At 41.6% G+C, this 19,886-nt stretch overlaps 1 protein-coding gene across 1 annotated transcript in view; it reads left to right on the top strand.

Annotated features, from left to right (window-relative positions):
* MTNR1A (melatonin receptor 1A) overlaps positions 1 to 18,314 on the top strand; it is a 25,341-nt gene extending 7,027 nt beyond the window's left edge. The window contains exon 4 of the mRNA XM_005884850.2: positions 17,423 to 18,314. Within this exon, the coding sequence (XP_005884912.1) occupies positions 17,423 to 18,291 (869 nt within the window). The 3' untranslated portion in view covers positions 18,292 to 18,314. The remainder of the gene's footprint in view (positions 1 to 17,422) is intronic.
* The last annotated feature ends 1,572 nt before the right edge of the window (positions 18,315 to 19,886 follow it).

Below are 19,886 nucleotides of genomic sequence, written 5' to 3' on the forward strand. Positions count from 1 at the left end.
GAAGGAAGGAAGGAAGGAAGGAAGGAAGGAAGGAAGGAAGGAAGGGAGGGAGGAAGGAAGGAAAGAAGGAAGGAAGGAAGAGAGAGCCATGCTAATGGAATCCTCAGGGCAGCCTGTGGTGGGTGCCACTGTCACCTTTAAGAGAAGGAACAGGACACAGATTGGGGGGCCAGGGTTTGATTCACAGAACGTGGCCCCCAAGCTCCCTCTATTTTGTTGTATCAACAATTGCAGCATTTGGGGAGTTTGCATCCTATAGATCCTTTCATTTAAAAAGAAAATTCACATTCCTGGAACAATTCTCCTTCTTCTGGTTTATGGAAAAGAACTATTAAAAAGTGCTTCTTCCCCACTGCTTTGTATTTTATTTGTTTGCTAAGCAATTTTTTTAAAATCCTCACCCGAGGATATGTTCATTGATTTTAGAGAGAAATGAAGGAAGAGAGAGAGACAGAGAAACATTGACCAGTCGCCTCCCGTACACACCCCGACTGGGGATTGAACTCAAAGCCTAGGTGTGTGCCCCGACCAGGAACTGAACCCACAACCTTTTGGTGTACAGCACGGGGTTCCAACCAACGGAGCCACCCAACCAGGGCTGCTAAGCAGTTATTTTTATCCTCACCCGAGGACATGTTTATTGATTTGAGAGAGAAAGAGAATGAGAGAGAGAGAAGAGAATGAGAGAGAGAGAGAGAGAGAGAGAGAGAGAGAGAGGGAGAGAGGGGGGGGGGGGAGAGAGAGAGAGAAACATTTAATGTTAGAGAAAAACATTAGTTGGTCGCCTCCTGTACATGCCCTGACTGAGGATTGAACCCACAACCTGTGTGTCCTGACCTGGAATAGAACCCAAAACCTTTGGGTGTAGGAGCCGATGAATGCTCCAACTGAGCAACCCGGCCAGAGCTGCTGGCACTTTTTTGATAAGGCAGTTTATACAACACTACAGCCCTGTAGCTAGCGGGAGACCCACAGGGAGCCTTAGCCTGTGAAGCGTTGGAACTTTGCGACTTTTACAATTGGGATTTTGTATTCAGGTGCTCCACTGTTGCAATTCAAAGCACTGGAGGCTTGGATGGATGGTAGTTTCAAACAGTGACAGAGATAGTGGATTCAATACTATTGTTCAGTCCTTCCATTTCTGTCAAATTTATCTTATTAAGGATGACAAGATGGAAAAGAGAATGGAAGAAATGAGGTAAGAATATAAGAATGTGGCCCTAGCCGGTTTGGCTCAGTGGATAGAGCGTCAGCCGTGGACTGGAGGGTCCCAGGTTAGATTCAGGTCAAGGGCACATGCCTGAGTTGTAGGCTCAATCCCCAGTAGGAAGGCATGCAAGAGGCAGCCGACCAATGATTCTCTCTCATCATTGATGTTTCTATCTCTCTCTCCTCCCTTCCTGTCTGAAATCAATAAAAATATATTAAAAATAAAAAAGAATGTGAAGACATCTTAAGCTTTGAACTAGGATTTACTTTTGGGAATCTGGTGTAATTGCTGATTATTTATGCCCCTGTCCTTCCCTTAAAGAAACCCGTTGACATTTGATTTTCCAGGGAAGAAATTTAAAATATTTAACAGGCGAATGTATGTCAGGGACACTGGTTAGAACAGATGCAGGCTCCACACAACCACCAGAGCCTTCGGTGCTGGCAGAAGTCTGCTCTGCTCCTGTCTGAAATTTGATCCTCGCATGGATACTAGCCTATTTGTAACTTCTGAGTAATTTCCATAGAATGATGGGAGGATTCCTGCCCTGGAACACTGGGAGTAATGTCCTTGCCATCTACCCTGGGACCTGAGAAAGCCTCACTTTCTACATTTGTCAAGTACAGAAAGGAGCTAACTAATCTTTTCGCCTCCCACAATTGTTGCAGTTACCTAGTGACGCAGGGGCTGCAGGTGGGAAAGGACGCTTTGATAGTTTGCACGTGGAAATTGATGCTTGGAGATTGATTCTTTGACCAGGATAAAGCAGGTACACCTAACAAGGGTGGCTTCCATTGTTTAAAGTAATTGAACTGTAGACATGATTTGTGCACTTTTCTATATTGCGTCCTACTTTAGTACTTTTACTAAAAACAAAGCAGGAGTACAATAATAACTTGCCTATTCAAAATTCAATTACCTGGCAACCAAACTTACTAGTATCTAGAATATGGCCAATAAATGGAAATAAGTAAAATATAGCAGGCTCTCATCCAGTTGATTTGTTCTGCCTTAGAGTTCCATGAAACGGTGCGGCTAGTTCCCCATAGATTGCAGTCAATTAGGAGGAAGATTGGTGCATTTTCAAGAAACAGCTCATGTGCCAAACAGCATAGATTGAAATAGACTCATTAAAACAGGTCTGGAAAACTGAACAAGCACAACCTTTTGTGGGCACATCATGAAGAAGAAAAGAGAAAAGAAAAGAAAAGGAAAGAAAAGAAAAGAAAAAAAGAAAAGAAAAGAACAATAACAACAAAAAACACCTGCTCACCATTAACTGTTCCTGAAAAAGGGACAGTAGTGCAATAATGTGTTTATTACATATGACTGTCAGCCATTAACACACGGACAGTGTGTTCTGCCTCAGAAGATAGGGACATCCTATTTTAGAAAGTTATCTTTTTAAGAGGTTTATTTTTTTATTTTTTATTTTTTTTATTCTTTTTTAAAAAAATATTATAAGTATTACAAAGGGTATTACATATGTGTCCTTCAGTTCTTTGTTTTTTAAATCCAGCAATTGCATTTCAAAGTTGCCAATGTCAATATTAAAGGGAGAAAAATTTAATTCTGTTACAGTAGCATTGAGAGGTTTTTTAACAAAGGCTAACATCGCTTTGCTGTTTCTGAATTCCTGAAACCTGTTGAGAAAAGCTTCCCTCATATTTAAAATACCGCACGTGGTATTTTGTGGAAGCAAATTGTAAGAGTTCCTTCTTTTTTACAGCAGCATAGTATTCCATCGTGTAGATGTACCACAGTTTTCTAATCCATTCATCTACTGATGGGCACTTAGGCTGTTTCCAGATCTTAGCTATGGTGAATTGTGCTGCTATGAACATATGGGTGCATATATCCTTTCTGATTGGTGTTTCTGGTTTCTTGGGATATATTCCTAGAAGTGGGATCACAGGGTCAAATGGGAGTTCCATTTCCAGTTTTTTGAGGAAACTCCATACTGTCTTCCATAGTGGCTGCACCAGTCTGCATTCCCACCAGCAGTGCACAAGTGTTCCTTTTTCTCCACATCCTCTCCAGCACTTGTCGTTTGTTGATTTGTTGATGATAGCCATTCTGACAGGTGTGAGATGGTACCTCATTGTTGTTTTGATTTGCATCTCTCGGATGATTAGTGACTTTGAGCATGTTTTCATATGTCTCTTGGCTTTCTGAATGTCCTCTTTTGAAAGGTGTCTATTTAGATCCTTTGCCCATTTTTTGATTGGATTGTTTATCTTCTTTTTGTTAAGTTGTATGAGTTCCCTATAAATTTTGGAGATTAGGCCCTTATCAGATATGACGTTGGCAAATATGTTTTCCCACGCAGTGGGTTTTCTTGTTGTTTTGTTGATGGTTTCTTTTGCTGTGCAGAAGCTTTTTATTTTGATGTAGTCCCATTTGTTCATTTTCTCTTTAGTTTCAACTGCCCTAGGAGCTGTATCAGTGAAGAAATTGCTTTGGCATATGTCTGAGATTTTGTTGCCTTTGGATTCTTCTAGAATTTTTATGGTTTCCTGTCGTACATTTAAGTCCTTTATCCATTTTGAGTTTATTTTTGTGTATGGTGTAAGTTGGTGGTCTAGTTTCATTTTCTTGCATATATCTGTCCAATTTTCCCAACACCATTTATTGAAGAGACTATCTTGGCTCCATTGTATGTTCTTGCCTCCTTTGTCAAATATTAATTGAGCATATTGGTTCGGGCTAATTTCTGGACTCTCTATTCTATTCCACTGATCTATATGTCTGTTCTTGTGCCAGTACCAGGCAGTTTTGAGAACAGTGGCTTTGTAATACAGCTTGATATCTGGCATTGAGATCCCACCTACTTTGTTCTTTCTCAGAATCGCTGCAGCTATTCGGGGTATTTTTTTTTTAATTAGGTGCACAGCGGGCTAAACTGTCCATATTGTTAAAAAAAAAAAAAGTTCCCCAGAATGACTGTAAGACAGTACCCTGGACACTGAGTTATGCTGTTCTTGCACTGGTTTCTTTCAGGTCTACACTAAATGTTATCTATATCCCTCCTGTGTTAGCACTCAGAGAGGCTCTCATAGGCTTTGGGGCTCAGAGATCTGAGTTTACACTTTAAAAAAAAAAGTTTTTAAGATGCTTACAGGTCTTAGGCATGCCTCCTTGAAAATATCACTTTTAAATTGAAGCATAATGTACATACAGTAAAAGTGCACAAAACAGAAGTGTGCAGCTGGATGAAATTTTACGTATGTATGTACTTATGTGACCATCACTTCTGAGAAATGATTTGAAACAAGGCCGTTGATAGATGGCAGTATTATTACCCACAACGTGAGCTAGAACTTAGGACGAATCTAAGTACTGAAAACCACCAATCTGGACTTTTCCTCTGTGACGGTCCACACGCAGATTGTTGCCTGTGTTAAACTGTACTCTTGCTTGTGTCCATTGCCAAGGCCATGACGGCTGAGGATCACTGCCTTCTCCATTACCCCTGGCCACACCTACCATCAGCTCATCAATGCTCCAGCCTGGGTCCCATTGCATGTGTTCATAGCTACCTTGATTGAGCCCTTGGCCATTCCGTTTACTGTACCCTGGCTTTTGTTTCCTCTTTCTACTCCTTAATTTCCCCCTCTCTTCCCTTGCCTTCTCTTGTCTTCTCCTCCCTTGTCTGTTTCTTGCTCCTTGGCTTCTAATATTCTTTACCGTAATTATATTCAATCTCTTAGTAGAGGTCACACTTGTATTTCTGTTTCCTGATTGTGACTGTTGTGTCTTTTGTACATCAACAAAAAAGTCTTATAAGTTATATATATATATTGATTTCGGAGAGGAAGGGAGAGGGAGAGAGTGATAGAAACATCAATGATGAGAGAGAATCATTAATCAGCTGCCTCCTGCATGCCCCAAACTGGGGATGGAGCCCACAACCTGGGCATATTTCCTGACTGGGAATCAAACTGTGACCTCCTGGTTCATAGGTTGACACTCAACCACTGAGCAACATCGGCTGGGCAAGACTTACAAGTACTTTAATGACGTTATAAGCATGTTATACTCTAGAAGTTCACTTATGGATTTCTTAAAAGAATATTTGATATTTTGTTTCTTAAGCTAGCCCACAAAATCATTGAAACCAGGACTATGGCTGAAATAATGCTCAGGATTGCTGGGTCACTGAGACTTGTGAGCCCCTGATAGCAACCTGCCTCACCCTGAGTTCTGATTTCTGAGCCTCTTGGGACCCTGGGAGAATGGGAAAGAGTGGTGTAGAAGGGACCAGGGGAAGCTACACTTGTAACTCAGAGATGTCAGGAGATTGCTCAGGGGCAAGACATGATGCTGAGGGGGAGGGAGGGCGTGGGAGAAATTTTGCATCAGAGATGAGGTAGAAATAAGTAGAAAGAAGTATATGCAGCTGCTCATCAGTTGAGTGCTCCTGTGTTGGGGACAAACATAGCAGATCCTGTAGGCAAGTGTGGAAGGAGCCTGTGCACAGAATAAACCCAGAATCTGGGCTCCTGAGCTCTTTTACTGAGTGGCTAATGGTTGCAGATGAGTCGTCATCTCTCTGGATTGTCTTCACATCAGCAAAATGATAGGGCGGGACCAAGTCTAGTATCCTTCGATTTCCATGATTGTAACCTCACTCTGCATTTAGAGATTATAATGCTATGAAATTGACTAGCAATAAGGAGAACTGTGGATATAATGACATATCCTATATAATAAAAGGCTAATATGCAAATTGACCAAATGGCGAAACAACTGGTTGCTATGATGTGCACCAACCACCAGAGGGAAGACACTCAACACAGGACCTGCCCCCTGGTGGTCAGTGCACTCCCACAGGGGGAGCGCTGCTCAGCAGCCAGAAGGGCTCATGACTGGAGAGCACAGGGGTGGTGGCGGGAGCCTCTCCCACCTCCGCAGCAGTGCTAAGGATATCCAACCGGCAGTTGGACGTCCCCCGAGGCTCCTGGACTGCGAGAGGGTGCAAGCCAGGCAGAGAGACCACCCTCCCCCCAGTGCATGAATTTCGTGCACTGGGCCTCTAGTGTGTATATAATGATAATAAGCATCATAGATCTAGGAGAGTGGGTCCCTATGAAAGTGCACCTCATGTGCCCTCAACTATCTAGTTCACTTGTAACATATCTGGTAGAGACAAATATCTCATAATGACATCTGGTTTCCCTGTTTTACTTCCCAAGGAATGTTTGAAAGTTTTAGAAATGTCCCGTATAGTTTTCCTTCTTGACATGGAATGCAGCATAAGTCAAGCCTTTTTTGGTGGACTCTTTCTGGTTGAGAAACAATGGATCACTTCTCTGGGACACAGGCAGCTTCACATGAGTTCTGGTAGGATGAGCTGGGGATGCGGATGATGAGTTGACTAACGGTGTATGAGTGTGAGCAATCCTTCTGAGTGGGCTGACTTTCACGTCTCTGGGTGGAACACGTGGATGATGAGTTGACTAACGGTGTATGAGTATGAGCAATCCTGAGTGGGCTGACTTTCACGTCTCTGGGTGGAACACGGAGAGAGATAGGTTCTCCCAGGTCTGTAGTGAACCTTCAGAATGTCATCATTCAGGAAGAGCAGCCTAAATAGGCAGCCAACCTCGCCATTCAGTCTGCAACAGTACCCATCTAAGATCAGCAGGGTTCACAGGGGTGAGCACCTCACACTCACTTAGGTGTTCAGAGGCAGATGCAATAATCTAAACGTTTCTAAAATATTTAGACTGTCTCTCCTGCAATATCAACTGGGGATGTCTGTATCAAAGTCATCAATGTGGCTGGTCACATGGTATACTGGTGATTTTAAAACCAGTGCTCTGTGGGACTATTATAGACAAAAGCATAAAATAAAGTAAAATATCCATATGTGAACCAGTTGCCCAAGTCCCACAAGAGAAATGAAGACAATGCATTTGGACAATAATTTTGAGTCATTTTATCCTTTGAGTAATTTTCTTTTTTTATATATAAAGATTTATTTTGCATCTTATATCCTCTTCTCTTTGTCAGTGATGCTTTTCTGTGATGTATTTTATATCCATGGATATCAGATATAAGATAAGTGAAATTGTAACAGAGCACTAAGATCTGGGATACAGGCAATTGGAACTAATATACAGTATTCCTTAATAATATGTTCTGGTGTCTTAATTATAATTCGAGAATCATTTGTGATAAAACTTAAGCCCCCTTTTATTGTTCTAGTGCATAATTAATTTTGCAAAAATTGCTGGCCATCTTTTATTGAACATTTTCATTTAAAATATGAATATATTACAGGATCCATATCAAAGCAATACCAATTATTAAAGAAATTTAGTTTTTTAATCTTACAATTTTATTTTTTAAATTTATTCATTAATTTGTGTTTGAAACATTTTTCAAACTTGAGAAAGTTAAAGTAGGAGACTGGTAAATTTCACTTTGTCTCACACTTATCACAGACAGCTGATTTATTTCTATTTCTGTGGATAAAGTAGAAAAATAACTTTTTTTTTATTTAGAATGTCTAGTGCTTTGTACTTTTCCACACAAAGCAATTTACAGCTTTTAAAGCACTTTCCCACATTCTGTTTTATTTGTCCTTATAACATCCTCCTGGGGTAGATAAGAAAACTGAAACCCAAAATTCACAGATAAGTGTTCAGTATTTCTTATCTCTGAACACAAGCCAGTGTAGTGCAGTGGAAGGAGCAGGGAAATTGAAATTAGAAGACCCAACCTGAGTCTTATATCTGCAATACCTTTATTTGGAGTATGTTTAGGTCCAGTTACTCAATCTCTCTGAGCCTCAGTTTCTCTATCTGTCCAATGGGTGTACTTATCTCACATGGATGCTAGGAAGATAAACTTAGATTCTTTCCATCTATCCATCCATGCATCCACCTATCTGCCTATCACTTTGAAGTTATAAAATACTATGCAAATAATGGTATTATTCAGTTACTATTTGTAAGCATTCTATGATTAGTCCTTATTAGTTTTTATTTCTAAATGCTCATTTCTTTTTGAATGTACCTTTTTAAAGTAAGTGGGCAATATGAATGGCAAGAAGTAAAATCAGTCAGAAAATGAAGATTTAGGATCTAACTCTCTTCTGTGACATTGTGCAAATTCTCTGACGTCTCTGTTTTCCCTTTTGTAATAAACATGATTTCCCCACAGCAAGTAGGGCTGCAATTCTAATTATCAAATTCTGAGAGACTGATTATTTTAATATGCATGCTATTCTGTAATTTAACATAAATCAGTTCTGGTTAGACATTTATGTAACTTACAAAGTGATCCTCCTGATAATTCTAGAACCCACCTGGCAACATAAATAGTTATTACAATATTACTCACTACATTCCCTGTGCTGTATTTTACATTCTGTGACTGTTTTGTAACTGCCGATTTGTACTTCTTAGTCCCTTTACCTTTCTCACCCAGCCCCCCAAACCTGCTCCCATCTGGTAACCCTGTTTGTTCTCTGTATCAATGAATCTGTTTTTGTTTTGTTTGTTCATTCACTTTGTTCTTTAGATTTCACATATAAGTGAAATCATACGGTATCTGTCTTTCTCTGCCTGACTTATTTCACTTAGCATAATACCCTCTAGGTCCATCCACGTTGTCACAAAGAGTAAGTATTCATTCTTTTCTATGACTGAGTAATATTCCATTGTATATATGTACCACATCTTTTTTATCCAATGTCTAACCACAATATTGTACACCGGAAACTGATATAAAATAATATTGAATGTCAACTGTAATAGAAAAAAATTATAAATTTCCAGTTATTAAAATAGCTGCAGTGATGTAAGGTATAGCAGAGGGGATATAGTTAATAACATTGTAATAACCATGTGTGGTGTCAGTGGGTACTAGACTTAGTAGGGTGATCACTTCATAAAATATATCATGTCTAACCACTATGTTGTACACCTGAAACTAATATTGTATATCAACTGTAATTGAAAAATAAATTTTAAAAAAAGAACAAAAATAAATCAGCTCATAAACTTCCTAAAGAGAACAAAAATAAATCGGCTCTGGAAGCTACAGTAACTTTCTCAGACAAGGATTTTACCATTCAAAAAGTCATCACCAAACTGGTATGTACAGACTTGGAAAATGGTTTCAAGCTAATGAAGTCAGTGTTTAATATAATCTCCACTTTGATAGTAGCTTGATAACCCTGTTGATGTTTCCCTCCAGTAGCTTTCCATGATATTTGAAATTATTATTTCAAGGCTATTTTTTTTTTTTACTTTTTAAGACATTTTATTGACCTCCTCACACCCCTTGCATGCTTAGCCATTGTTTAAAGTTTTATGCCTTTCCCCCCCTGGCCTGTGTAGTACATTATTATGGAACCCTAAATTTTTCCAAATTTGCTAAAATAATTGCCAGAATCCCCTGGAAACCTTAGGACAGTGGTTTCAGACTCCTAGATAAATGGTTGAATTTGGATCTGATTTTTGGCTTCCCCAGCTATTCATCTTCTGAGAAAGTAGCACTTTCCAGCATTAAATTAATCATAGATAAGCTAGAGCTTATTTTTGCTAGCTTTCAGAATCATTTTTCTCTTAGAAAATTTGAAAGTTAACCAAAGACAAAATAGTTCTAAAGTAAACCTCCTGCTTTTGTTTTCTACTAATATTCGATGGTTCTGTGTTTATGTTGTTGTTGTTTTAAATACCTGCTTTGAAAAATAACTGCCTTAGAGGTCCTTTTAAATCTCCATGGAGCATCTGGAGCTTATTCTGCTCATTCTTTATTAGCACCTTTTGAAATTAATAACTAGAATACTTGTGGTGAATAGTAAGATCTTTACAAGGTGCCTGAGTTTCTCCCTATAGTATCTAAGTATTTTTAAGTTGCCTCACTAACAGCAAGGCCCTATCTTATACTAATATAAAAGAAATACACACACTCTCAAGATTTTCTAGGGTACCAAAGAGGCAATTAGTGGAGTGTTTTCAGAAAGATTTTGTGTATGCTTAGAACTCTACATGGTATCATCAATATAGTATTATATACTCCCTTTCTAATGACGGTTCCTTAATCAGCATCCTAACATTTTCATCTTTCAAAAAGGTTGGAGAGTCAAGTTGACCTGAAACCTGAGGACTCTATGTGATATCTTTTTTTGTCTTTTCTTTTTTTAATATATCTTATTGATTTTTTACAGAGAGGAAGGGAGAGGGATAGAGAGTTAGAAACATCAATGAGAGAGACACATCGATCAGCTGCCTCCTGCACACCTCCTACTGGGGATGTGCCCACAACCAAGGTACATGCCCCTGACTGGAATCGAACCTGGGACCCTTCAGTTCACAGGCTAACGCTCTATCCACTGAGCCAAACCGGTAAGAGCTCTATGTGCTATCTTAAGAAATTTTAGTGAAATTTAATAATGTTGCAGATGAGGAATAAACTTTTGGACTTTCTCGTCAAGGTCTTCTAAGCTAAATTTTTCTGCAGAGCTATTTACTTTGGGCAATCATATCGAAGAATTTGGTCTTTTAAAAAAAAGAATAAGAAAGAGGGAAAAAATCTACTTGGTGCTAAATATTATTCATGCTGTTGAGAGTAAATTTGAGTTGTTGAACTTATGGCTTAAAATGATGCTTGCTTGCTTTGCTATTGAGCACTTTTGGTGCTTGAATTGAATATTCATTTAGATAAATATTTATTGCATATCTACAGTATAAGACAGAACATAAATGGTCAGAAAATTCTGGTTTGTTTGTCAAAATGCAACACATTGTGTTAAGCTTGTATAAAACATGGCTCCTGTTTTCAAAGAAATTACTTTGAAAACAGGACCCATGGTACTTCTAAAATTTTTGTCTTTTAATTTTCAAATAAAACTGAAACATGGAGTACAAAGATATGACTACAAACATGTTTGTATAACAGAATTTTCTCAAAAGAAATTTGAAAGTTGGTTGGTGAATGATGGTAGCTGGAGCTCAAAGTATGTGGTGATGAGAATTTTTTAAAAATGTTACCTCAGGATGAAAGAAAAATAGGTAATAGATGGGAAAGTGAAAGCTACAGCACACATAAGGCAGAATTAATGAGAGGACTTCAAAGAAATTAGTCAAGAATAGAGACAAAGAATAGCTACTTGAGGATAATACATTGACCCGTTATCTTTGGAAGAAAGTAATACAGTCTGAGAAATACTTTTTTAGAAAACCTCATCATAGAACTGAAGGTCTCTCTTGGGCTGCCTAGAAACCCAACCTGAAAGCAGGGTTGGAGGCGCAGTACTCATGCTTCATTGAGGGAGGGCTCTGCGGAAGAACCTGAAGGAAGTGAAGAGAAAAGGCTAAGGCACAGGAGAGTCAAGCAAGGATGGACTCTCTTGTGAAGCCTAGACTTGGCCTGACCCATGAGGCGGAGGCTTCTGGGCAGAAATCGAACCACACAGTTGTCACCACTTGAGGCAAGGGGGCTGGCCTTTTCTACTCTACTGTCAGTGATCATCCTTATCTGTGGAAATCAGGGCAAGTCTCTGGGCACAGGTGCAGCTCAGCCAAATGCAAGCACCAAACACTCATCCAAATTCTAGAGATAAATGCACTATGCTGACCAAGGCGACCTGGGAAGGGCATTAGCAGCAGCTACTATAAGAGAATGTACAGAAGCAGACTAGAGACCAGGCTTGTCGTAGTAATGGGCTCCCATCGCCAGCATTTTGAAGAGCACACAGAAGAAAATGAATATCCTTGGGTTAAATCATTGAACAGTTTTTATTATTACTTATTACCTAATTAAAAACAAGGCAAACATTGTTGATGGAAACCTTAAAGGCCCAAACTTGGCACAATATTATATTGGGAGATACATTTCTCTGTAATCACATAGCAGCAAAGTGATGCACAAGTAGTCATTCAAATGGAAGTCAGCATGAGACCTGCAGAGTGTGGGATTCTTTTTTAAAGCAATAAAATAACTGATAGAAGATGAGCATCTGGCCAAGGATAGAAAACTCTTGCACTCTCACCTAGCTAAGATGTCACTAATTAATGTGGAGATGCCACAGTGCCTAGTGCCTGATTGAGCCTTCTGAGCATTAAGAAAAAATGTGACTTCTGCTTCACTTCCACCTTCCAAATCCTATGCAACAATCCTTTTTGGACCATGTTAACACACCAGGAAGAAAATTCTGGGAAGGGTAGTTCCAGCTTAGCTAAATTGAAACAATACAAACCCACCACAGTCCACCCCTTGGCAACTTGGCATTCATATATCTATCTCCATTAATCATACTCAACTTCCAGATAAAGGAAACATCATAACTATGCTTCTCCCCAACATAATGCAACTATCCTTGAAAACTAAAAAACACGCTAACCCTCTCCCCAAAAGACAACACTGTCTCTTTATTCATCTTTGCATGATTTTCATTATTCTTCTAGTTGAATCCCTGTCCCCATTAGATATCCTGTAACAGAAATACTGAGAGGTAAGGTTAACTGCTAATACATATTAGATGACAGAGGGAATAGAAGAGGGAAAAAGACAAACAAAATAACCTCCCCACACAACACACACCCACGCACTCCACACATACAAAGCAAATGTGATAAAGCTTCCTCCTGAGCTACCTGATCGTCACATCTGCATAGAGTCTATGGCTTCTTTTCTCCGAACACTTGTAAATGAGATTAGTTCAAAGAAAATTAAACTAATGAGTTAATTAATGTAATTACTTGAAGAGAAAAGAAGCATAATTACTACAAAGTAAATGGAACAGAGGATTAAAGCCATGAAAGCAATCTATGACATCATTTGTGACTTTTTATGCGTAAGCTCTTTCAAAAATAAATCTGGTTTGGGCCAGTTTGTCATCATGACCATCTGGGTAAAAATGTACTATTTTGATGATTATTTGTTTTGTAGCTGAATTTCATATATTATTTTTTAAAAAATTGAACTTATTGGGGTGACATTGGTTAATAAAATTATATAGGTTTCAGGTGTACAATTCTATAATGCATCATCTGTATACTGTATTGTATGTTCACTACCCCAATCCAAATCTCCTTCCATCACCATTTTCCCCCATACCCTCTTCTACCGCCTCACACCCTCATATATTATACTTATTTTTAAACTATTAAATATGTTGAGTTAAACATTTATTAAAATACTAGAGGCCCAGTGCACAAAAAATTGTGCACTCGGGGGTAGGGGATCCCTCAGCCCGGCCTGTGTCCTTTCGCAGTCTGGGACCCCTCAGGGGTGACCACTTGCTGGCTTAGGCCTGCTCCCCTGGGGATTGGGCCTAAGATGGCAATCAGACATCCCTCTGGCAGCCCGGCAGCCTTTGGGGGATGTCCACTTGCCAGCGGGGAGCAGACCTAAGCTGCAGTCAGACATCCTTAGCACTGCTGAGGAGGCAGGAGAGGCTCCCACCACCACTGCTGTACTGGCAGCCATCAGCCTGGCTTGTGGCTGAGCAGAGCTCCCCCATGAGAGCGCACTGACCACCAGAGGGCAGCTTCTGCATTGAGCATCTGCCCCCTGGTGGTCAGTGTGTGTCATAGTGACCCAGTCATTCCCAGTCTTTCTGCTATTAGGGTCAGTTTGCATATTACCCTTTTACTATATAGGATAGAGGCCTGGTGCACGGGTGGGGGCTGGCTGGTTTGCTCTGAAGGGTGTCCCAGATCAGGGTAGGGGTCCCGCTTGGGTGCCTGGCCAGTCTTGGTGAGGGGCTGATGGCTGTTTCCAGCTGGTCACACCCCCTTCAGTGTGGGGGTCCCCACTGGGGTGCCTGGCCAGCCTGGATGAGGGGCTGATGGCTGTTTGCAGCTGGTCACACCCCCTTCAGGGTGGGGGTCCCCACTGGGGTGCCTGGCCAGCCTGGATGAGGGGATGATGGCTGTTTTGAAAGCTCCCAGCCTCTTTCTTTTTCTTTTCTTTTTTTTTATTCTGGGATTTATTTACCTTCTATAGCTGTCACTGGAGCTGAGAGCTGGCTCCAGCTCTGAGGCTGTGGCCGGCTGAAAGCAGGTATCTGGGGTTTGTTTAGCTTCTATAATTGCAACATTGTTGCATCTGGAGCTCAGAGCTGGGCCACGGCAGGCGGGGAACCTTGGCTTCCTCCATCACTGGAGCAAGCAAGCCTCATGTTCGCTTCAGCTGCGTGGCTGCCGGCCGTCATCTTTGTTGGCAGTTAATTTGCATATCCTGCTGATTAGCCAATGGGAAGCATAGAGGAGGTATGGTTAATTACCATGTTTGTCTATTATTAGATAGGATGCCCACTTTGTAATTTAAATATTTCATTGGAATTTGAAATCAATCTGTAGAAAAAAACAAAATTTGCTTTTATTGCTTTAATTTGGCTTAGTATAACCACTTTTGAAAGAAGTTATTTTTATGACAATTTATCCAAAATTCCTAATTAAGTTGCAAAACCTTGCCTTTTTTGGGGGGGAGGGGGGGAGAATCAAATAATATAGGAACTTCAAGTACAAAAGCTATTTTATTCAGATGTTGGGAGATGACAATTTAATTTACTTCATCAAGCATTTGAGCAAAAGTCTCATCTGAGTACTACTCAGGATAAAAATATGAGGAAGACAGTCTCAGAGGACTATAGTATAAAAACATAGGAAAGCCATGTTTACAAATTAATATAATAAGAGGCAAAACATACAGTCCCTCTCCTGGAATGTTTCTCCCCACCTGTCTAGCTAACTTTCTTCCTGATGCCTCTTCACTCTCTGTATGTACTCATGTACTTCTTTATTTCTATTTTAATTTTGTTTGTTTTTCTAAGATCAAAGACCATAAGATCCCCTGTCTGTTCATTCCTGTTTCCCCAGCACCCGTCATATGCACTTAATAAGTTTCTATTGAACGGAATTTATTATAATTTAACTAGTGGCCCGGTGCATGAAATTCGTGCACATTAAAAGGGAATTAATTAGAGGAAATATTTTAATATTATTATTTGCCCTTTCTCTATAATAGAAATATCAGAGATGAAAGAAAATTAGTAAAATGTATATGAAAAATCTTCCTCCTGTCAGAGTCTGGGGTGTGCCATGGGACCCAGAGTCAAGTCCCCACCCACCTGTGTGCGCCTTGAAATCACGTGAGACCCAGACCCAGCTGGCCCCACCTCCGTCAAGCCCCTGCCGGGTGGGGGGGTGCAGCTTCAGGTCTCCTGTCAAGCTCCGCCAGGTGGGGGGTGCGGCCTGAGATCCCTCAGCCTGGCGCTGGGTTGGGGGCGCAGCCTGAGGTCCCCTGGCCAGGTGCTGGGGTGGGGGGCATGGCCTCAGGTCCCCTGGCCCAGGGCAAAGGGCATGGTCTGAGGTCCTTCAGCCCTGCACTGGGGCAGAATCACTCCTTGAGGTCCCCCGTCAAGCCCCGCTGGGCAGGGGGCACAGCCTGAGGCCCCCCGGCCGAGGCTGGGGTGGGGGGCACACCTTAAGGTCCCCTGTCAAGCCCCACTGGGTGGGGGTCATGGCCTGAGGTCAACTGCCAAGCCCTGCCAGTTGGGGGGGTGTGGTCTGGGGTCCCTGTCAAGCCCCACCAGGCAGGGGGCATGGCCTGAGGTCCCCAGGCCGGGCGCTGGGGTGAGGAGCATGGCCTGAGATCCCCAGCTGGGCCCCGAGGTGGGGGGCCCAGCCTGAGATACCCCGTCAAGCCCTGCTAGGGAGGGGGGGCGGAGCCTCAGGTCCCCCACCCTGGCCCGGCTTCACACAGCCTCAGGTCCCTGCTGATTGCTCGTTAAGGCTTGTTACGGGAACTTGGCCTCCGTCGTGGGTGCAACCATCTTGTGTTACGGAAACCCCACCTCCACCGTGGGCACCACCATCTTTTGTGATGGCGTGACAGTCAATTTGCATGTTCCCTCTTTATTAGATAGGCTATAAATTAAAATGATATAAATAAAAGGATCCAGAAACCTTCAAAAGAGGAAGTGCTGCCATATGGTTGGGCAAATAAATAAAATCTAGGGTAATTTTTACTTAAGGTAGATTTGAGAAAATGGGTAGCATTTTAAAAGTTAAGAGCACAAGGAATAGTGACAAAGGCCAATGAGCTATAAACTAAAGGATGTACTTGCCAAACATCTCATACAATTTGACCAGAGTTATTTTTTATAGTTTAAAATGTGTTGCATTATTATATTCATATAGAAATTTACCACTTAATCTGAATATTTAGGGTTAATTTTTGTACCTTAAGTTCTGTATACACCTAAAAATATTTCTACCTTTTCCCGTGGAGTGAGGTGAGAGAGCTGTAGAATCCCAGCATCACTTACTGAGCACTTAGCCTGTGACAGGTACTGCTCAGCACTGAACATCGATGGCCTCATTCATCCCCTCCTCATCATCCTCCCTATGAGGGAGATACTATCATTATTCCCATCTTAGAGAAGAGGACACTGAATTTGGTGGGATAATGTCCCTGGCCCCAACGAGACAACTACTAAGGGCTGAAGCCCATATTCTCACCCAGACAGCTGAGGACGAAATCTTCTTTTCTCTTAAATATTACTCGATGGACACGAATCCATTGCTCTCCAGGAACAGGAATTAGAGGCTCATTGGAGAACCACTGAGAGGGGTAGAAGTCCTGGAACTGAAGGAAGTCATGGCTAGCTGGGGAACTAACATGACATGAAGTTTCTCAGGTGATGTGGACAATGTGTTAGGAGTATACTGAACTCAAGACTGTAAAGCACTTGAGAAAACAAACACTTTGAAAGACAACAGTTTTGAAGATAGAATATGCCTTGCTCTGGGGCTGTGGGAAATTGTGAACCATGGAATTAACCTGATAAGGGCAGCAAATGGGCTCACTTCCTGGTGAAAATAGTCTCCATCATTCATAAACCATAGGTGCCGCGATGTCAAGTCATCCAAATTGCAAAACAGCTCAGTTTTCATTATATTTTTTTATTGATTTCAGAGATGGAGGAAGAGAGAGAGAGAGAAACATCCATGATGAGAGAGAATCACTGATCGCCTGCCTCCTGCAAGCCCCACACTGGAGCGGGCAACCCCCGCAGGCGTCCTGACCGGGGATGAAACCTGACCTCCCGGTTCACATTGGTCTCCGCTCAACCACTGAGCCATGCGGGCTGGGCACAGCTCCGTGTTTAAATAACCGTGAAAGAAAACGAATGCGAGCCACGAACTATTGGTGTTAAGCTGCATCTTCCAAATCCTTCTCTCACAGGGAACATCTTTGTGGTGAGCCTGGCGGTCGCCGACCTGGTGGTGGCCGTGTACCCATACCCCTTGGTGCTGACGTCCATCCTGAACGACGGCTGGAACCTGGGCTACCTGCACTGCCAAGTCAGCGGCTTCCTCATGGGCTTGAGCGTCATCGGCTCCATCTTCAACATCACGGGCATCGCCATCAACCGCTACTGCTACATCTGCCACAGCCTCCGGTACGACCGGCTGTACAGCAACAAGAACTCGCTCTGCTGCGTGCTTCTGATCTGGATCCTGACGCTCGCGGCCATCGCGCCCAACCTGCGCATCGGGACCCTGCAGTACGACCCGCGCATCTACTCCTGCACCTTCGCGCAGTCCGTCAGCTCCGCCTACACCATCGCCGTGGTGGTCTTCCACTTCCTGGTCCCCATGGTCATCGTCGTCTTCTGCTACCTGAGAATCTGGATCCTGGTCCTGCAGGTCCGACGGAGGGTGAAACCTGACCACAAACCCAAACTGAAGCCGCAGGACTTCAGGAACTTTGTCACCATGTTCGTGGTCTTCGTGCTGTTTGCCATTTGCTGGGCTCCCCTGAACCTCATCGGCCTCGCCGTGGCCTCAAACCCGGCCGGCATGGTTCCCAGGATCCCAGAGTGGCTGTTCGTGGCCAGTTACTACATGGCGTATTTCAACAGCTGCCTCAACGCCATCATCTACGGGCTGCTGAACCAGAACTTCAGGAAGGAGTACAGGAGGATCATCGTCTCCCTGTGTACAGCCAGGATGTTCTTTGTGGAGAGCACCAACGATGGGGCAGGCAGGGTGAAATGCAAACCCTCTCCATTAAGGACCAACAATCACCTCATAAAGGTGGACTCCGTTTGAAAAACAAAGCGTTACTGGCAAGACATGAATCCTGCTCAAGGTCTTACTAAATGTCATGTTTGCTTCCCTCTTGACAGATGTCTAGGAAAACTGGTTGAAAAAAAAAACCCCAACCTGTGCTCTTAAGAGGTTGTCTCTATACCTCCTGAGGGAAGGTGTTATCAGCCTTTTGAACAAGTCTCCAATTCTTATCAAGAGAAATACAGAGCGGTATGTTAATTGAAGACGATGGTTCAAGGACAGAAGGGCGGACTTTTAAATAAAAATGCTGATGGTATGCAAATGGAAAAAGTGTGAAAACTTTTTGAAATTGCAAATGAATGCCATAAATGTCGTAATTGCTTTTTTCCCCTCTACATTTTAAAGATTTGTAGTAGGAAAACGAGTGATGTGTTTTATTTATAAGAGTAAATGGAACAAAATGGGGTAAAGTGGAATGAGTGACTCTTTACACAATGAAAGGCTGAAAATAAATCAGCGATGAACTCAACAACAACAACCACTACAACGTTTTCAGCTGGCAGTGTTAGCATTGGGTAGCCAGAGTCATGATCATAAATGTTTGCTGCTCTCTATTAAAAGTTGCACATTGAACTAGATAAAGAGCTAACTAAATGACAGAGCGCTTTATCAGTTGTTCACAACCATACTATTTCAAAGCCATAGCTACATATAAAACTTTATGTGACCTTATTAGACATTTGGCTTATTTGTCACCGAATGTCATTATTAATCATGTCACTGAGTGGCTGTTCTGAATTGATCCCTGTTGATTAATTGGCATCTTAGTTCATTAAAAAAATGACAAAGAATCAAAGAGCTGTAGATTCTTAGATATGGTGCTGAATGTGTTTCATACTGACAATCTATTTGGGCAAGTAAATATCTAAGTCAGAAAGTTTTTCGTTTATCCCCATCTCAAAACAATATTCTTCAATAATTAATTTAGTATTTGATTGCCCTAATAAAACTGAAAGCCTAGAAGAAGAAAAAACCCACGAGTGACTATGTTTTTATAAACGGTGGCTCTAGTTTGCCCCAAGTAGCTATTTGGGACTACTATGAGGTTTATTACATAGAGTGCTTTGCAGGAAATTAGGGCAACGTGTTCTTGTATTTTAAAGTTCTTCAACCAAACTATCTCATCCTAGAATGAGTTGGTGATTTGCAGCTCTACACATAAAAAAACAGTGATCTGAATATATTTCCTAATATCTCTATATCTAGATAATCAGAATCTCCTTGGAAAGTTCTAGATCCATTATTTGGAAACGTTCCTCTGATAATTCTTCTCATCAAGCATATTTGGGGACACTAAATTATGGCTTATGGGGTGATGGTGATGGTATGCATGTGCATGTGTGTGTTATTTCTCAAACTTTACCTATCAAGTAATTTACCTGTAAAAATTCTAGCCAGAACCAACATTAAAGAGTAGAAATCATTTCTCTTATTGTTAAGGTTTCTTATTTTATTTTTTCCATCACCATTTTCCCCCTCTATACCCTCTTTCACCTTCACCCACCCTCCTCTACCCATGAAATCACCACACTGTTGTCCATGTCCATGAATTTTCTCTCTCTTTTTATTTTATT

Source organism: Myotis brandtii, unplaced genomic scaffold (genome assembly GCF_000412655.1).
Source record: "Myotis brandtii unplaced genomic scaffold, ASM41265v1 scaffold866, whole genome shotgun sequence".
In the NCBI taxonomy this organism is placed as follows: Eukaryota; Metazoa; Chordata; class Mammalia; order Chiroptera; family Vespertilionidae; genus Myotis; species Myotis brandtii.